Source organism: Meriones unguiculatus, chromosome 8 (genome assembly GCF_030254825.1).
Source record: "Meriones unguiculatus strain TT.TT164.6M chromosome 8, Bangor_MerUng_6.1, whole genome shotgun sequence".
Taxonomy (NCBI): Eukaryota; Metazoa; Chordata; class Mammalia; order Rodentia; family Muridae; genus Meriones; species Meriones unguiculatus.
This window is the reverse complement of record NC_083356.1, coordinates 10,420,939-10,441,607: the sequence shown is the minus strand read 5'-3', so window position 1 is coordinate 10,441,607 and position 20,669 is coordinate 10,420,939. Positions and strand designations below refer to the sequence as shown.

Here is a 20,669-nt window from a genome sequence, read left to right as displayed (position 1 = left end):
TCCCTCTCTCCTCACTTCCTTTCCTTGTTCTCCAGGTTTTTGATTGAGTCACTTTCTGTATGTCTTCCATACTGTGGGGAGCCAGCTTCTGTCTCAATCCCGGGCAGTTCAGGATGTGACATTTCCACACAGAGCCAGACATTTGACGGAGATCCCACTCCTCTGACCAATTACTGGAGTTCGGCAGTCCCAGGCCTCATAGTTCACCAGCTGCTGCTTATGATGAAGGGCTCTAGCCCTGTTTTCTAATCCTGCTAATATCTAACCAGACACCTCACACTAGTAGAATAAAAACTGTGATGCACCAAGTCATTTCAGAATAGGGATTTTACAGCAACAGTCTCACACAACACTCAGAGGAGTTTCTGGTTCCATTTCTACTGTGTGAGGAAAATGAGGGTCAGAGGTTGAATACGAATCCCAGTGTTACAAGCTGCAAGATCGTTTGGGGTAAAATAGAGATAAGATCTGTCCCAGCTCCTTCTTGACTACACTTTCAAATGTCATTCTTGGTACTTTGATCTCAGAGAATGAAGCGCTAAAGCTAAATAACATCCTAGACGTAGAAATTTATGTTTTGGTTTTATTTAGCTTGCTAGAACACCTGCTCATTGTGGGCATAGCTAATTCTGTATTTGCCCCACTTTCCCAGACAACTTGTAGAGTTAATGAGTAACTGTAACACTCCTTCCCTCACACTCCACCAAAGTGAGGACCTTAAGGATGAGTTCACAGAAGGCTCGTTGCCAACTTGTTCTTCTCTTTTTGGTAAGTGCTGCTATTTTTCACTTAAGACCAAACTGTAGCAGCTTCCCTTGCTCTCTAATCTGAATAATTGTGAGCCCCATTGCACTTTCATATTGTAACACTCTAGGAAATACCTTAGAGCTGTGTTAAAATTCAGTGGTTCCTGTTGTCTTTGAACTGTGCATATTCTGGGGTTTGCTTTGTATATATTTTACTAGGGTTTATCTTAGAGAATGAGTATCTCATAGAAACAAAATTTTTGAAATGGTTACCTGTTTTCATTTTTCTACCTTCCTCTTTACCAAAGAATTCATTCTAAATATTGTGTAAAGTCCCATGGGAGGATTTGAAGCCAAAACACTCACTTAGATTGACACAACCAATCAGTATCAGTGATTTTCATTTATATCTATATTTGATACTCCTGATAGTATGTATCGCTTAAATAAAACAAATCTAATAACTTTTCTTCTGTACATTTAACTGATTCCCTTTCTTTCTGAAAAATACTTTCTTTCTTCATTATTTTCATATATGCTGAAGTGAAAATAATTTGTGACAGTATTTCTTGTTAAACATTTTTTCTTTAATTAAAACTTAAAATTGAATTAAATATTCTAGATTTAATACAGTTCTAGGCATATAGTTCTTGCCTTCTCAAAAATCTCTGATAAATTAAATTGTGTAACTGAAAATTAGCTGTTCAACTTTTTGGCAATGATATTCCAAATATTGCCTGCCTATCATGACTCATTTTCACTATTTCCCTTTAACGTAAGTATTTAATTCACATTTTTAAAAATTAAATAGCTTAGACATAACAGCGCAATAATATGCTACAACAAAACATTCCTCTTCAAATAATTAGGATTCTTGAGAATAAAAACAGAAAAAAAAAACAACCTAAAATCCATCCTGGTTGACACAAGAGTCTTCATTTTATTTGAATGTTGATTCTGTATCTACTCTTTGGTAATGTGTAGTTCTCTGCTGAGCACTGCAGCATCAGTATTTTTCTTTCAAAATTGTTTTCTTGATTTATTTTAATTAGCATATTATATTTTACCTTAAAATACTTTTGGAGATTTGTTTAATTTATGTGTATGGGTTCTTTAGTCTGCATGTGTCTGTGCAGTACTCACGGAAGCCAGAAGTGCATCCTAGCTCTCCCGAGACCGGAGTTACCAGTTACAGCCTGTGGATGTCAGGAACAGAACTCGGATCCCCTGGGAGGGAAGCCAGTGCTCTTATCACTGAAGTCTCACAGATTTCTACTATGATTTGTCACAAGGAATGCCAGATTTCCTTGCCTAAAGAGGGAACTTGATTTTTTTCTATATATAATCTGCCTTTATGTATAATATATAATGAAGATATTATATTTATTATTTAATATAATATATAATTCGCATATTATACTTATTATATCTAAGGTGTACAAGCAGCACACCAGGAACGTCAGATTCCTCTCCTTCAATAGATACTCTGTTATAGTAAAGGCATGGACTTTAAATTTGTAGCTTTACTAGGTACATTTTTTTAAGGGACATTTTATTATCTCCAGATTTAGAACTTCAAATGATCAGATACACAGTAGTTTGTTTTTGAAATATATCTCAAGACATAGATGAAATCTTCACAGGCCTCATCATTTATTTTAGGTTTGTATACCTCAGCTATCTCCATTGAACACACTTTCACAATTATATATGTCTTGGCAGCAACAGGTGAGAATTCCTTTGTCACATTATTGTGGTAATAAAGCAAATGGTCTCAAATTCTGGGGCTCCAAAAGACATTTTAGCTTTATTTCTGTTGCTCTAACAAAATGCACACACACACATGCACGCACACACACACATGCACGCACACACTTGCGCAGGTACGCGCACACACACACACGCACACATACATGCAAGTGCATACATACACATACACACGCACACACCCACACACAGAGAGAGAGAGAGAGAGAGAGAGCGCTTAGAGGATAAGGCAAATGCTTTAGCTCACAAATCCAGATGACCTTTTGCCATAGCAGAGGAGTCAAGGCAGCAAGAACTGAAAATAGCTGCTCATATTATATCCCCAGTCAAGAGCAATGAATGCGTAGCTGCACCTGTACCCATTCTTTTCTCTACATTTGTACAACTCAGGATGCAAACCCACTTCAGTTAATGTAAGCAAGATGAGCCCAAGCCCAAAGGCCAAGCTGATCTAGACAATCTTTCACCGAGACTCTTTCTAGGTTATGCTGGATTGTGTGAAGCTGACAATTAAAGCTTACCATTATAAGCATGTTCGAGGACATCCTTGGAGAAAACAGCCAGGCAGGGAATCCGCAAATCTTGGCAGCTTCCTGGTGAAAGGAGATGAAATGGGGAGGAAGAAAGAAAAAAAAAAAAGTAAAGCTCTTTGAAAAGTCAGAAAAGTTTCCAGCTCAGAAACTGGGGTCCAACAACTATCCAATGTCTGGAGGCTTGATTTTTTTAAAATTTTTATTAATTACACTTTATTCACTTTGTATCCTCCCATAAACCCCTCCCTTCTCCCCTCCCAATCCCACCTTTCCTCCCTCTTCACGCATGCCCCTCCCCAAGTCCACTAATAGGGGAGATCTTCCTCTCTTTCCTTCTGATTCTAGTCTATCAGATCTCATCAGGAGTGGCTGCATTGTCATCTTCTGTGGCCTGATAAGGCTGCTCCCCCCTCGGGGGAGGTGATCGAAGAGCAGGCCAGTCAGTTCATGTCAGAGGCAGTCCCTGTTCCTATTACTGTGGAACCCACTTGGACACTGAACTGCCATGGGCTACATCTGTGCAGGGGTTCTAGGTTATCTCCATGCACGGTACTTGGTTGGAGTATGAGTCTCTGGAAAGACCCCTGTGCTCAGATTTTTTGGTTCTGTTGCTCTCCTTGTGGAGCTCCTGTCCTCTCCAGATCTTACTATTTCCCACTTCTTTCATAAGATTCCATGCACTCTGCCCAACAGTTGGCCATAAAACAGAGAAGGTTAGGCTTCCTGAGAGAACCCACAAAACAGGCTTCACATGCAAGCAACTGCATAAGAAAAGGGGCCTTGGGGGTCTACCACATATTTCATCCTGGGTATTATTATTTTATTTTGCCCTTCCCATTTTTTTCTTTTCTTTATTTTTATTTTACATGCATTAGTGTTTTGCCTACATGCATGTCTGTGTGAGGGTGCCAGGTCCTCTGGAACTGGTGTTACTAATAGTTGTGAGATGCCGTGTGGGTCTTGGGGATTGAACATAGGCCCTGTGGAAGACCAGTTAGTGCTCTTAACTGTGAAGCCATCTCCCCAGCTCCTCCTCCTATTTTCATATCAAGCCTCCAGGTTGACAATATTTCTTGTCACCTTCAGGCTTCAGGCTGCTATTCTTTAGGTTGTAAAGCAGGAATTGTGTCCTTACTGAAGGAGGACTTTATACTTTCCTGAATAAAGGAAATGACTGTTGTCTTCCTTACTTCAAAGTGACATTATCAGCCATTAACCAGGACACTTGTCGGGAGCTTACTGACCATCCATAAAGCTATTTGTGTCAGAAGATATTAACTTGTCAACTTATGGAGATTCTTATGTCTCCAGGGGAGCCTCAGACAGGGAAGCATTTATTGCTACATGAGAAGTATCTTATAGGGCGTGCATCAGAATCAGGTCATGTGTAATAGAGCAGCTGAGAGAAATATTCATGTGTCTCAGATGATACCTTGAGGTGTTGACTGCAGATGGCCCATCATTGCCTTTCTTTCTGTCTAACATCCTGCATCACTATTTGTAAATTTTTGAAAGCATAATATATCCTCTCAAGTTGAAACTCGTGTTCTGTGTATCTCTGTAATGCTCTATGATATGTTGTTTTCCAAGTGCTTGGTAGAAATGGTTGAATATTTTTTAACAAATCTTCCATCTTAGGCTAAGGCTACGGGATCTCCATCTTCACATTCTCTTACATTGCCATAGTGCTGTGGTAACATGCTTTCAATACAGATAACCAAGTTGAATATCATGCAAACCTCAATCTACCTCGTTATCAGAGACAGGATCATGCACTTGTGTCTTGCGACTGAGCAGAAAGTTTCTTAATAGCAGTACTTCAACCTTGGTTTTGAAGCTTCTTTTCTGTTGCTTATGAAGAGACAATTCAATGCAAAGGTGACGGAACAGGAGTTATGTGCCCCTGCACTGCCAGGAGGCTATTTCAAAGGTCTGGGTGAAACACTAGTGGTGTAACTATACCGTCTTCTGCACGCCTACCAAAGCAAGATATTTTAACTAGATCGCTACATGACTTTGTAGCTTAGTTTGTGGAAGCTTTTCTCCTTGGTTTTAAAGAGGGATCCCCAACTTTTGAAACTGTGACCACACCAAACCTTTATTGATTTGTGCAATATACAAAGACACAATATCTACAACATGGTTGTATCTACAATATCTGCATGGTTGTATCTACAATATCTACATGGTTATAGATATTGTGCAATAATAAAAGAAAAAAACACATTTGATAAGTAAATAAAAGAACAGAAGGAAGTCAGGAATGAGTAAGGGTGGTTACATTGAGTCTTACCTCAGCTGTGCAGCAAGACCGTGCTTAGACAGAAAGATAGACAAACAGACGAAATCACTAGGCATTTATAGCAAATGTTTTCTACAAAACACCAAAGGCTGCCTTGCCTACCATCCTTCAAAATTCCAAGCTCTCGCCAAGGTTTTCTCTCTTCTGTTGCCTCAGAGAGGTGCCAAAGGCCTCACACATAAGATTGTATTTACACTGACCTTCCTATCTCTTCCTCAACTAAATCTAATCAATTAAAATTATCTCTATAAAAATATTGACAAAACAACAGTCTCAGTAGATGGTTAGCACATTTTGTGTTAAAGTGAAAAGGGAACCCAGTTGTCTGCCATCAGAGTGGTTCATCCTGATCAGTACGAACATGTCGGGAGACCAGCCGAGGCCCTGTGATATGGCTCCTTTCACTACAACTGTATTAAATTAAGCTAAAATCAGAAAAATGAGGCCACGCATAGTTAATGATGTCATTGGCCCCAACTGGTGGACATTTATCCTTCTCTCTTGTCCTCTTCCCCCTCTATTGCTTTTTGGTCTCCTATTTTACTCTTGTCTACTGTCTTTTTTCTTAGTCCCATTTCTTTTCTTTTCTTCTCTTTCTTTTCTTCTAAACTATTATCTCATCTTTTCCTCTTGCAGGTGTCTCATAGTACTTAACTGCTACAGAGCTTTCCTTGTTTGTGGAAGTTGAACCATCTACTCAATAGAAGATGAAAATGCCGTTGCTGGTTAGTCATCTCTTGCTCATCTCCTTAACATCCTGTCTAGGAGGTAAGGAAAAACTTTCTGTGCTCTCCATAAGTCATCTGAATATAATCTATATGTGTTTTTACTGTGAAATCTTTTGTGTGAAATTAGAACTATCATTTTTCTTTTGATCTTTAGCTCTGGCCACATTAGTAAATAAATTTTGTATGTTAAGATTTGCCTTATTTTTATTTTCAATTAAAACAAATTAAAGTTTTGCAATATTTAGCCTATTTTTCTCTAGTAGTTAAATGCTTGCAAACCTGTAAACTTTGGATTCTGGTAAAAGAAACACTTGATCTGTCACAGGATGGTTTAATATAACATTATTTAATGTAGAATTGGGAGAGAAGGATGACATTTCTACCACCCACCTACACTTGAATAAACTTCAGTATCTTCAATAACAGTAAAGTGTCGTAAGAAATTAAAAATGTAACACTTTAAATGTCTCCCATTTGTCTTTAATTACAACTTACTCACTTATCAGTTGGCCTTAGGTTTATTTTTTATAGACCTATTTTTAATAATTGATTCACATCATTTCTCGAAACTAATGAACAATAGCTATTATGAGTTTTCAGCACAATACCGAATCTGATAAATCTTGCATTTATTTGTTCAATTTTAGGAAAATATGTCCAAACAATCTATGATGCCTTTATGCATATAAAAAATAGCACAGCAGCTTTGAGCTCTTAGCACAAAGATCATGTTTCTCTTTTTCAGAGCAAATGTGAAAATTCGGAGATATTTTCCACATGCATAGACACGTTTTTTACTGGCATTATTTCTTTATGGACTTTAAAAACTCACTTTAGACCCTGATTTCAGACCCCTCCCTCCTCTCCTCCCAGTCCCACCTACACACCCTCTCCCTGTATTTTCCTCTTTGCTTCTTCTCAAAGGAGGGTGGTCCCCAATGGGTATCAACCCACCCTGGCACTTCAAGTCACAGCAGGATGAAGTGCATCCTCTCCCACTGAGGCCAGACAAGGAAGCCCAGCTAAGGGGAAGGAATCCAATAGCAGGCAACAGAGTTGGAGATAGTCCCTCCTCCCATTGTTAGGGAACCCACATGTTGACCAAGCTGCACATCTACTACATATGTTTAAGGGCTCTAGGTCCAGCCCACATATACTCTTTGGTTGGTGGTTCTGTCTCTATGAGCCCCGATGAGCCCAGGTTAGTTGACTCTGAAAGTCTTTTTGTAGTGTCCTTGACTGCTCAGGCTTCCTCTGTCCTTCTTCCCACTCTTCCACAGAACTCCCCAACCTCCTCCCATTGCTTGTCCTTGGGTCTCTGCATCTGTCTCCATCAGCTGCCAGATGAAGCCTCTCAGAAGACAGTTATGCTAGTTTCCTGTCTGCAAGCATGGCACAGTATCATTAATAGTGACAGGGTGTCATTAATAAGGTTGTCTCTCTCCTGTGGGGTGGATCTCAAGTTGGGCCAGTTGTTGATTTGCTGTTCCCTCAATCTCTGCTCCATCTTTACTTCTACACTTCTTGTAGGCAAGACAAATTTTGGGTTGCAGATTTTACCAGTAGGTTGGTGTCCCCCTCCCTCTACTGGAAGTCCCATCTGGCTCCAGGAGATAGCAACTTCAGGCTCCTTAGCAGCCTCTGCTAGGAATCTCAGCTAGGGTTACCCCCATAGACTCTCCAGAGCCTCCTCAGTCCTAGAGATGCCTCCTCCCAGTATTTATTTCTGTTCTTTCTCCAGGTCCTCTCCACACCTCCTTCTCCTGCCCTCCACAGTCCCATAACCCTTCCCATCCCCTTCCCACCCAGTTCTCTCACTCCATCTACATCAGATGTCTTTTTTTTTCTCCTGTTCTGAATGAAATTCAAGCTTCTTTTCTTGGGCTCTCCTTGGTTTCTTTGGGTCTGTGGATTGTAGCATGGCTATCCTTTCTTTAAGGCTAATACACACTTATAAGTGAGTACATACCATGTTTGCCTTTTCAAGTAAGAGTTATCCTACTCAGGATGATCTTCTCGAGTTCAATCCATTTATTTATTTATTTATTTATTTATTTTGCCAATTTTATAATGTCCTTCTTTTTAATAGCTGAGTAGTATTTCATTGTGTAAATGTACCACAGTTTCTTTATCCATTCTTCAGTTGAGGGATATCTATGTTGTTTCCAGTTTCTGGCTATTGTTAATATTATGAATAAAGCTTCTATGAACATTGAGCAAGTTGAGCAAGTGTCTTTGTGGCATGGTGGAATGTCTCTGGGGTATATGTTCAGGAAATAAAAATTGTGAGTTTTGAGGAGACACTGATTTTCATTATTTTAATTCCAGAAATTTGTGAAAATGATTTCATTACTGTCAATAGCAGGAGAGATGGAGCTGCAGCACGGTGCATTGCCTTCAGAAGTCTGACACCCTTCCCTCAGTCTTTCAGGGACCTAAGCAAGAGTTAAAACCAGATCTTTGGTTTTGAAGCCAAAAAGAATTCCAAAACAATCCTGTTATAAAGCAGAGTTGAGGTTTATTAGATATATAGGGAAAGGGGTGTAGGAAAAGTTAAATTAGAACTTTGAGCATCTGTGTCACAACTGTCTTAATGGCAAACATATGTATAATGCTGATGGCTCTCCAGATGCATCTTACAGGATGTCTAAGAAAACAAATTCTCTCTCTCTCTCTCTCTCTCTCTCTCTCTCTCTCTCTCTCTCTCTCTGTTATATAAGAATAGAGGGTGGGTCTAGAGGTGCCGTGGATAAGAAGATAGTTTGAGAGTCCCTGCTTACTTGATTCTGTGGGCTATGTTCCCATTGTGTCCTTCACCCTTTTGACTCCTACAATCCATCTTCCTTCTCCTCTGTGGGGTTCCCTTGGCTCTGCCTAGTGTTTTCTGTGGGTCTCTGCATCTTCTCCCATCAGTTTCTGGATGACTGCTCTTGGATGACAATTATGCTAGGCACCGATCTATGAATAAAGCAGAATATCATCAGGCACCATTTCATTGACTTTTCCCGTCATGTTTGTTTCTATCCTTGCCTCTGGATCCTGGTCATCCAGGCAGTGTCATGGGTTGCCTCTCCTGCTGTGGGTCATAATTTAGTCCAGTCATGGGCTGGCCACCCCCACAAGTTCTGTGCCACTATTGCCCCAGCATGTCTTGTAGGCAGGACAGATTGTAGGTCTAAGGTTCTGTGGCTGGGTAGATGTCCCAGCCACACTGCTAGGAGCCTTTCCTGGTTGTAGAAGACAGCCAACTCAGGCCGTTACTAGGGGACTTTGTGAGGGTCACCTTCATAGATTCCATGGAGTTTCCACTGTACTGGGTTTCTACATCACTCCCAAGTGCCCCCGAATTCCAGTCATCTCCTCCAGTACTCTCTTCCTCCACCTCTCCCATCTCCTGTCTTATCACTCCTGTTCTTGTCCCCACCTGTCCTCAGTTCACCCATAAAGTGTACTCTATTTGCCCTTCCCAGGGACACCCATGCATCCCCCCATCTTGAGCCCTTGTTATTTAGCCCCTCTGAATCTTCAGAGTGTGGCATGATTGTCATTTCTTTAACTGATAAACATGAATTCACACCATGTTTGCCTTTCTGTGTCTGCGATACCTCACACAGAATGATCTTTTCTAGGTCTATACACTTATCTCAGATTTCACAATGTCATTGTTTTTAGGATCTGAGTAATACTTCATTGTGTCAAGGTACCATATTTTCTTTATACATTCTTGAGGGACATCTAGGTTGTTTGCAGTTTCTGGCTATTATGAATAAAGTTGCTATGAACATAGTTGAGCATGCGTCCTTGTGGTACAATGAAGTGTCCTTTCGGTATATGTCCAAGACTGGCATAGCTGGATCATGAAATAGATCAATTCCCAATTTCCTGTTCACAGAAACTCAAACAAAAACACGGACATGAGCTAGGTCCTATGCATAGACCTTATGGTTGTGTAGCTACAAGTATCTGTGGGACTCCCAAGAATGGGAGTACAGCTGTCTCTGTCTCTTTTGCCTTTTCTTAGGACATTTATCTCCTACTGGGTTGTCACATCCAGCTATGATAGGAGGCTTTGTGGCCAGTCTTATTGTATCTTGTTAGGCCATATTTAATGGATATCCCTAAGAGGACTACTTTTCTTTTCCTTTCCTTTTCTTGTTTTGTTTTTGAAGGATAATAGTGGAGGAAATGATCTGGGGGTAATAAGAGGTATAGGGAGAGAATGGGAGAAGTAGAGTGAGAGGAATTTGTGGTCTGGATATGTATGAGAGAATAAAAGTTTTAAAAAAGAATATAATTTTATTAGATTCAGGAACCCTTAGCTTAGCACAAAGAGGGATCCTACTGATGCCCCTAGAAAGCTGGGTTTACACCTGGGAAGGAGCAAATGCTAGTCTTGAGCAAATGCTAGTTGTATTGAAATTCTTGACTCTCAGAGGCCAAAATGAGAGGATTTTCCCTTCCCTTGTTACCATTCTGTCCCTTCTCTTTCTATTCTGTGTCAGTTAGTACTTGAGAATTTAATGACAGTGGTAAATACATAGCCACAGTAATGATATGCATACACATGTATGCATGTATAACTGCTTGCATGAGGTGTACATAAGACATATAATGAAAATTTTATATGGATACTGACATCTTATAATAAATGAAATAAAAAGGTTATAATTAGTGTCTAAAGTTTTACCAATTCTATTGATTTGCAAACATTAGTGTTAACCATTATCTAATATAGAAGCAAGAAAAAAATTATTTGGACAGGTGTAATGATATGCCAGTCTTGTGCTTGAAGATCTTGCTCTACTATTTTGTTGATTCTTTGTCCATGTTTAAAAGCATGCCTGAAAGAATTACAGGACATAAAAATGTTTTTGTTATTTTTCTTATCTTTCTTAGAGTTCACATGGTATAGAAGATATGGTCATGGAGGTAAGTTTTAAATAACTTTCTTTTGTGTAATGATGTTTGATTTTTTTTTTTGCTTTAAGCTATAATTGCTTTAAATTGAAGGCAAATTATTATTGTTGGGTACTTACAATCCTGTAAAGATTTTTTTTTCTGAGATAATAAAACAACTTGTTTGATTGTTGAAAGACATCACACACACACACACACACACACACACCAGGGTCTGGGCAGATGAAACTATTCAGTGTGATCTCCATTTGTCTTACATTCTTTGTAACAATGCAATGCTGTGAAATTTGAATCAGTGTGTTAAAGATGAGAATGTCTTAGCTTTTTTGCAAGCCTCCTGTTTGCTCCAAGAGAGAAATCTCAAGTAAGTGTATTTGGGACCTTACGAGTCAGTGCAATCAGACAGTATAAAATTTCCTATTTGAGATGAGTTGAATGTAATGGCCATTCCTGATGGTACAGTCTCCTATGATTACTGGTTTTGCTGAAGGAGAGGTGGTGTAGCAAGAAGACCAACTTGGATCTGCCTTTCCAACTGGAACTCTCTAGCTAAGCTTTTGTTGTGTGTGTGTGTGTGAGTGAGTGTGTGTTTTTTCATAAATTAGTCTTCTATGAGCTTCTTCTTTCAATATATAAACAAACAAATAAACAAAACCAACAAAAAACAGTGTTTCTTACTGCAAGAACCTCACAGAGAGCGCAGCAGATGCAGCCATCATTGTGACTGATGGACTCTGGTGACAGCTAATCTGCTACAACCACTGCAAAATGACAGGATAAAAAGCCAGGACGAAGTGCAGAGCAGCCACTGTGACAACCAGCGTGCTAATACAAAGGATGCCATTTGGACTGAGAAAGATTTCCACTTGCTCGTTTTAAGGACAGAAGTCCAAGAAATTCTTAGCCCACCTTCAATCAAAGCCATTTCTTCTCCCACCTTGTGAGCTGGAAATCACTACATGCAGATTTTATAGAGATCACAGGCATAGCTGCCCATACTCCAAGAACCATATCATAAGGAGGGAATATGAAAAGATAAAAATTATTTACAAAAAGTTTGATTCAGTGTGTGTTTAATGATGGAAGCTCTAGATAAGAAACACTGAAGTATTTTAGCATTTAGAAGTGGCGCAAATTCTAAATAAACAAGATGACTGATAAAAGTTTAAAAAAATACAACAAGCACTTGCCATTTCTATAGTATATTAGCCGGAATTTTATTAGAAAGTACTTTATTGTCAAATAAACCATTGGAAACCCTGCTGCAGAATTAAGCATAATGGTTTATTTTTAATTGCAGTCAGGATTTATAATACTAAAATAAATAAATAAATAAATGCAGGCCTTTCTTCGCACTGACATAGAAAACACCTCTAATTAAGTGACTAAGAACATAAATTTATTTTTTTTCACATCTCTACAAAACAGAACCTAAACTCAAGGTGTTAGTGTAAACCGTGGTCCCCTGGAACCTGCAGAATCCTTGCCTCTTTCAGCCGGTGTTAACCCACAATGCTCCTCTGCTTGTGAAGGCATAATTCCAGGCTCTGCCTCCAGCTACTCAGGACTTATCACGGTGGCTCCTCACACAACCCTCCCTCTGAGTGTGCCAAAGTGAGGTGATTGTCTGAGGAGAGATATGAGGCGTGCATACGTTTCCAACCTCAGTCGGCATCCAGCCCATAATCTCTAAGGACTCCCGCCCCTTACCTATGTTAAATTTACATTTGCGACTCTTCACTTCAGGTGGAGTGCTGAGACTGCCCAGAAAACACTGCCTTCCCATGCATACCCATTTCCCCTGCCCTTAGTCATGCCACCTCTCTCCCCGTATCTCTGCAATGCATGTGCATTCTGACTTTCAGGAGTTGGATTTGATTCCCATTACATAAGGAGATTAGAAATGGTGAGAAGGCAGTTCCATGGGCTCCCTTCTCTAGTCTCTGTTCACTGTCCATATCTTCACCAGTGTACTCTGAGGCCATTTGTAGGACTCGCCACACCTGCTCTGCTCTTGTGCAGTAGACCTGTTATGTGGTTCGTTTAACCCATTGCCACAGAAAATGTCCCTTCTCTCTCCATTGGCAATGTCTCCCTCTTCATGGTTATCACTATCAACACTCATACATTCCATATTCTGGGGCACTTATGACACATACATTTTATCCCATCATTTAGGAGGCAGGTGCATCTCCAAAGATAAGCCTGGTCTACATAGAGAATTCTAAGACACCTATGCCCACATAGAGAAAACCCTATCCTAACAAAACAACAACAATAATGATGATGATGATGATGATGATGGATGATGCTGTCGTTTTTTCAAACTCTATTCTTAATATCCCAAGTATTCCATCTTTTTGACAGCAGTATAACAACAAAAATGTTTTTGCCTGTGCTTGCTCTTCTCAATCCCTTGGAGTACAGCAAGCTGCAACACCAGTAATCAATAGCTGCCTCTTTGCCACCCGTGATGTTCAAGTGGCTAATACACTCTCCAAGTTTCCCTGTAGTACACAGCTGGGCTGTCACAGAGGGACAGAAGAGTACTCAAGTGAAGAAGGGCCTCTCTCTCTCTATTAAAAAAATTTATCTCTTTTTAAAACAAGGTAATCTTTCCCAGACTGCTCTGTAAGAAATGCCCTGGCTCGAGGTAGTCTGGGTCCTCTACGCTTGAGGTGCAGTCAGATATGAAGCAGCCTCGGAATATTCCCAGCCATGTCTAGAAGTTTAAGAAATGGCTTGGAGTTCAAAGGGGGATATAAAGACATGATGGACACTCTGTGGATTAAGTCTACATAACTTGATCTGCTAATCCAATCCTATCAACCTTTAAAAAAAACTGGTTTTAAGCATACCTGTTGGGAGGAATTCTCAGCATTGCATCATTAGGGATGGTAAATAAATGCAAAATTACTTCCTACCCATCACCCTAAGCGATGGTGGTATCGGAGTATTTAAAACCCAAGTCCTAAACATCTTAATTCTCTCAGTGAAGAAAGGACCAGTGCTATTTAGACATTTGGGCTTAAGCAATGTAACTTTTGCCTCATGCAGATAGGTCACTGGATTTTAAGAGAGCTTGAACCATGCTCAGCTCCATAATGAGGAGTATTGTAAATATGGTAAGAATGCTAATAATAGACTTTTCAAAATTGGATGCTTTATTTCCTAATAGATTTTTCTTAGGCTCATCTGACAACATACTTATGCAAAATTCTGTTTAATAACAGATTGAGATGACATACTTCGGATTGAAAAAAAGGAATTTGTTTCAAGACAGATATAAAAATGTCTAAAAATAATTCTCAAGCACAAACTGCAATATCACTCTAAATTTCTGGAAACAAAACCAAATAGCAAGATTACAGAGGGCTATTTCCACATAGGAAAATTGTGAGGACCCTGTTTTAGCTCATGCCTCCAACTGATGGTGTGCTCGCCGTGAACATGAAAAGTCCACTCAAGGAGCAGTGGTAGCATTTGATCGTCTTTCATCTGCAAACTTTACTTCAGATATGCGTGCAATCTTTTTCTTTTTTATCAATATTCTTAGCCATATTTGATAAGGGAACCACTTCTTTCTATAGTAGAGTTATTATAGCTACACTATATATTGGAAAGTGAGAGTTTTATTAAGATGGGTTTGCATTAAGAATAAAACAGATTTTAAAATATGTTAATTAAATCTTCAGGTAACCTAACATGTTTCCTCCAACTTTGTGCCTCTCGCTCTTTCAATTCTATAAAACTCCCAAAACATCAAAAACTGTTATCTGCATCTTCCCACTGCTAGAGCAGCAAGAGACAGACACTCTTTCCCGTATGCTGAGTATAAAGCTGCCTTAATGGCTCCTATGCTTAGTCTCATGCTGTGCTCTCAGGAAGCTCTTCTTTCCCTAGGTCTGAGCACACCTATTGAATTAGGGGACCATTAAGTGGCCATATAGGGTGATGGGTTGCTGCTGAGCACCGCAGTGGAAGGCAGAGACTTGATGCAGTAATTGCTGTTCTTAAGGGCCAGTTTCAGTACCCAGATAACATGTTCAGAATCCTTCTTAAGCCCTACAGGCTATCTAGTGTCTTCTTCAGGGGAGAAAATCCCAGACATGTAGGCACCATTTCTTCATTCAACAGTGTAGACCTATCGTGGAAATGAGAAAATTGGAATACTTTAAATGTGATTTTTTTTCCATGTGAAAATTAATTTAGCTTTGTTATTTTATTCTACTAAGATTTCATAAACGGTCTCTATACAAGTTAGAAGCTAATTGAGTATTGGAAAATGTACACACATGATTTGTACAAAATATTGCCATTGGGAAGAAAAAAGTGCAATAAAAATATTTTTCTGTTTGACCTATAAAACAGAATCTTTTTAATAGTTACATTCTCTTCCCATTATATATATATATATATGTGTGTGTGTGTGTGTGTGTGTGTGTGTTTGCTACGACATCACAAAATATAAGGGCCTCATTACTGTTAGTAGGTGATTTTTTTTAAGACAGAATCTTATAGGTTGATGTTAGAGAAAATAAAAACCGCTGTGCTTCTTGAGTTAAACTGTCTATCAAAAGACAAGATCAGAGCCCCAACTGAACATCTCTTGTCAACAAAAGCAGCTTCTTGTACTGGCAATTAGTTACATCCAAGCAAGCTGTTGGCCTAAGGAGCAACATTGGTCACCCAAACAACCCAGGCTACTGCCAAAGCTCTTAGTTGTTCTCCACAAACTGACTGTAAGGTGCTGCACCTGCACAACCCACTGGACACAGAGAAACAAAGACCAAACAATTACCACATAAGCCAGAGGCATGAACCGAGGTTTGCATCTGCCTAAGGCTTCCAGTGACCCCAGGGAAGAGTTTCTCTGCTTTCTAGGGACATGAGTCTCGACTAACTCAGTTCTAACATATGGCTCTTAGCTGTTGTTTGCAGTTCCTACTATGCTAGTGACATGTGGGCGACTCCCACCTCTTCAACCTTTTCTGTGGAGTCATTTGTTTTTCCTCCAGAGAGGATAGACTCACAGGATGATTGCTTCCCAAACTGGGTACTGGTGGTGGGTTTCACACTGGTTCACCAACTCCCATCCGCGCAATTCATGTAGATGTTGCAGATGATGCTGAGTATGTGTCCTGGTCACATGTTCAAGGAAGAAACAAATTAAAAAGAGGATAATCTTCCCAGAGCATTCAGGAATGTATTTATTGCTTCGTCTCCATCTTCTAAAATCTTAAGCAACTCCATGTTCTAGACCATGAAGTAATTCTCTAGCAGGTGCTGGTGACTAAAAAAGTCACCTGTCTCAAGCCCTGCCAGGGCTGTGAGACAAAAGGTTGCATCAAAAATCAAAGCAGACATATTAAATTCCACAGCTCATGTAGGTGATGTATGGGATCACAAAAGGGAATCGTTTAAAATGGGAAGGATGGGAAACAGCCTTCTGGAGGAATTAACACCTTGGCTGGGGCGACGTGAATGTGTGTGTGTGTGTGTGTGTGTGTGTGTGTGTGTGTGTGTTGAGAGAGAGAGGCAGTGGCCGCATAGATAACAAGGGAAACAATGAAAGACAGTCAGAAGAGAGGCGCTTTCGGTCCACCCGAACTTCCTTTGACTTACAGAGGGGCACACCATAAAATCATCTTGTTTTCGTTTCAGTGTCTGAGGAGGACAAAGGATTTGGACCCATTTTTGAAGAGCAACCCATCAATACCATCTATCCAGAAGAGTCGCTGGAAGGAAAAGTTTCACTCAACTGCCGGGCACGAGCTAGCCCCTTTCCAGTTTACAAGTAATGCACCTCACTGCTATTTTTAGAATGGAGGGGTAGGGCTGCAGAGAACAGGTGGCATCCGTGACCCCAGATCTGTAGAGAACAAGTCTGGAAGGAGCATGAACAACAGCCCAAATATTGGCATACACACTATGGAAAACACTAGCTGATACTTATGCATCATAGTAGCTTAGTATACTTATATACATAGTATCTTAAATACACCATGCATAGTTCTCTTAAATATACGTAAGAATTTACTTGTACAGAGATAATACAGGTAGATTTGATATTATCTAACGGAGCTGATGCTTCAGAACATGTTATTTATAAACGTATTCATTAGAGGAGAAAATAATTTTGTATGCACTGTCCTCGATCACTCAAAATTTTAGTGACTGATTATATTTCTATATTAACTATAAGTTTGCATAGGCAATACCAAAAGGGGTTATCCTTTTTTAATGATAAAAATCTCTGTCTCTGTCAACATAGACAGTTCCCAGCAGTGCTAGGATTGAACCCAAATGCTCATCCATGGGTGGTGGAGGCAAGAATTCTACCAATGAGCTCCATTCCCAGCACAAAACAAAACTGTCTTAAATACGTCTGCCTTCTGAAGAATGCATTAGCCTCTTTTTCTATGTTCCTGGGTTACTCCTTTGTGCCATCATAAAAACTTTGCAAGAAATAAAAATGATGTTTGTGTGTGTGTGTGCGCTACAGAGTTTATAAAATTGTAATAAAAATTTATTTAATCCAAGTCGAAGACTAAAAGTAAACTAAACACCAATGAATTTGCATTTTATTTATGAAATACTTTTCATCTGTGAGACAAAACAAGTAATTGATAGGAAAATGTGACTATACTGGACAATTATCACCTGATTGAATTGAAGACTGTCAAATAATGATTAATTTTTGATAGTAGGAATTCTTCCTACTATAAAATAGCTTTCTATTATCATAAAAATTATTATAAGGATAAATATCTCCTCATCATTTAATTCTAATTGTATTCATCTTCTCTTGCCTCTGGCTATAATTACAAAATTACCTCTAAAGCAAAATATGGATTTAGGTATAAAGTAGCCATCCTGAAATTATTTTTATTGCTTCAATTTTATGCATGGGAGCACAATATAAGTTATGAATAACACATTGTTCTAAAAATTGTTTGGTTGCTATAATTGCTGTGATGGCCTCCGGCCATGGTCCTGGGCATGCGTTGGCATCAGTGACAGGCCGTGGAAGAGATTTGTCTACAGAAAATTTTATAGGAAAGGATGCTAAATATTAATTAGATACATTGGCTGGACCATGTAAGTTAAGCACAGATGCTGGGCTAAAGCACAGGTGTGATGATTTCTTAAGAAGCCTCTAGACGATCTGACAATAACAAGCCTATTTCAGTGACATAGATTCTGTGACGCTGTCCTTGCCAATAGCCTCCAGACTGTCTTGGAGGCAACCAACCAGCAGGTGCTGTGCTCAGTGTTTCTAGGAACACAGCAGTATGAATGAAAGGTGCTCTGGAAAGGATGTCACCAGCTCCACCCCACAGGATTTATCTAGACCAATCCTTAGCTTGAGCTGGCTTGACTGTCCATTTATTAGTGTAGGAAGCTGGGGGAGCCAAGCAGTTGTTCAGTCCTGATAGAGAGGCAGCTGCATCTGACCACAGTATAAAAGCTCAAAGGTGCAGAGGAGAGGAGAAAGCCTTTTTTTTTTTTTTTTGATGGTAGAAAAGAATTCCTGATGTTTTCCAAATGTACTGAATTGCAGAACAAACCACAGGGCCCTCAGTAATCACGGACCTTGTCCTTTCATGCAGTAGCTTTATAGCTATAACGTGTTTTCTGGTGATGGATTATTCATGGTGGCATCCTGAGAGGTTAGAGGTACAACAAAGAATTTTAAAGGAGGTGGGAATCCTGACAATTGAAGTTGCTTGACTGATCACTTCAAGCCACTTGCTCTGATTTCAAACAGAGCCAGTCTTGCCCTTGGCACGTAGAAGATAGATCAAACATAGTGTTCCGTTCTTGCTTTTGAAATTAGCTCCTACCCCACAAAGATTATAATGTGAAAATGTCCTAAGCTGATTTATAAACACATTCTGAGGTAATGCAGTTTTGCCATTATCCTCACCTGCATAGATGTGTATTTGGCATCCAGAAAGTAGCCCCAGCTGCCCCCCCTCCCCTCCTGAACTTTATGGTCAGGACTCTTGTCTAATGTCAGATGGGGCACTGGTCTAACAGATGAGCTCTGCCACAGCACAGTATAATTGTAAAATGATTTGTTCCTGTCATCTCAAATGAAAACTCTTTTCTACCGACATTCTTCTCACCAACTCACTGAGAAAAGGCAGGCTTCTATTCATAACATTATTGCCTTCACAGAGTGGCATTATCAGCCACAATATTTCTCCTTGACACCATTACAGATAGGAGTTTACGATGAGAGGAAATGCCTTCAACAAAAATTGCCCCTAAGTAATGTTGAGAGGCACCACTGAACAGTAAATCCAGACTGAAGAAAATCTGATTTTACTGGTTTATTTGTGACTTGGGTTTATTTGTGACTGGATGGAATAATTTTAAACTATATGACCTCCCCCTAGTGGTAAACGTGTGTTAATTGCCGAGCAGACAGCCTGCCTCCTTTCATTTTATTGGAAAATTGCTGTGCTATTTAGCCAAATGTTGACAGTTTATAGTTTAATTTTGCTAGAGATGTGTTTTTAATATTTTAGGCAATGTATCCAGATGTATGTGAAATTACCTAGCAAAATATGGCTATCAAATATGCTCATGTAGAGACACTGAAATCAATCTCTGGAATAAAACACTATAATACATTTTTCTTTCAGGATACCTCATTTAAGATGAGAAAATATGTTGGGAGTTACCACTTACATTTTGATACCTTAGCTAAATTATTACTCATGTTTCCAGATACTCAGAATTATAGATAATTTTAAAAATGCCAGAAGCCGGGTAGCTGGGTGTGGCGGCACAAGCCTTTAATTCCAACACTCTGGGAGTTCAAGGCCACCCTGGTCTACAAAGAGAGTCCAGGATCCAAGGCTACACAAAGGAAAAGGAAGAAAGGAAGGGAGGAAGGAAAGAAAGAAAAGAATAGAAGAGAATACTGAGTCAAGTTCACACAGAGTTATTCGTAAATTAGTTCAGATTGATGTTAGCCTAATAGAGTTCCCAGGCTTCATGACCTTTTGAGTAACATTAATGTCTGTGTTTCCAGGTGGAGAATGAATAATGGGGATGTTGACCTGACAAATGACCGATACAGTATGGTAGGAGGAAACCTTGTCATCAACAACCCTGACAAACAGAAGGATGCTGGGATCTACTACTGCTTAGCCTCAAACAACTATGGGATGGTCAGAAGTACTGAGGCAACCCTGAGCTTTGGGTGTAAGTAATCATGACTCTTTTAAAAGGGTGTGTTTATTTGTGTAAAATAAAGTTACATGTGTTTTAATTACTAATTAAGGTCTATATAAATTGGGGTTTTAATTGTGTGATGGTTGAATCCCTCAGCTCTTCTCTTCCTTTAAAATTATTTCTCCTGGAGAGATGGTTCGGAGGTTAAGTGTGCAGACTATTCTTCCAGAAGCGCACCCATGTTGAGGGGCTCACGGCCACTTATAACTCCAGTTCCATGGAATCCAATGCCCTCTTTTGGCTTCCTTGGGTAGAAAGCATATAGACAACACGACACACACACAAACACACACACATACACACACCACATACACAGAACAAATATCACACATATACATTACACACAGGCACATAAGCAAATACATTTACACACACACACACACACACACACTCACTCATATTCATACATATAAGTAAATTTAAAAAA

At 39.6% G+C, this 20,669-nt stretch overlaps 1 protein-coding gene across 3 annotated transcripts in view; it reads left to right on the top strand.

Annotated features, from left to right (window-relative positions):
* Window positions 1–20,669, top strand: part of Cntn1 (contactin 1) — a 311,867-nt gene that overhangs the window by 161,338 nt on the left and 129,860 nt on the right. For all 3 annotated transcript variants that reach the window (XM_060388785.1, XM_060388786.1, XM_060388788.1), the window contains exons 2-5: window positions 5,985–6,116; window positions 10,973–11,005; window positions 16,658–16,790; window positions 20,040–20,212. In XM_060388785.1, coding sequence (XP_060244768.1) covers window positions 6,056–6,116; window positions 10,973–11,005; window positions 16,658–16,790; window positions 20,040–20,212 — 400 coding nt within the window. In that variant the 5' untranslated portion in view covers window positions 5,985–6,055. The remainder of the gene's footprint in view (window positions 1–5,984; window positions 6,117–10,972; window positions 11,006–16,657; window positions 16,791–20,039; window positions 20,213–20,669) is intronic.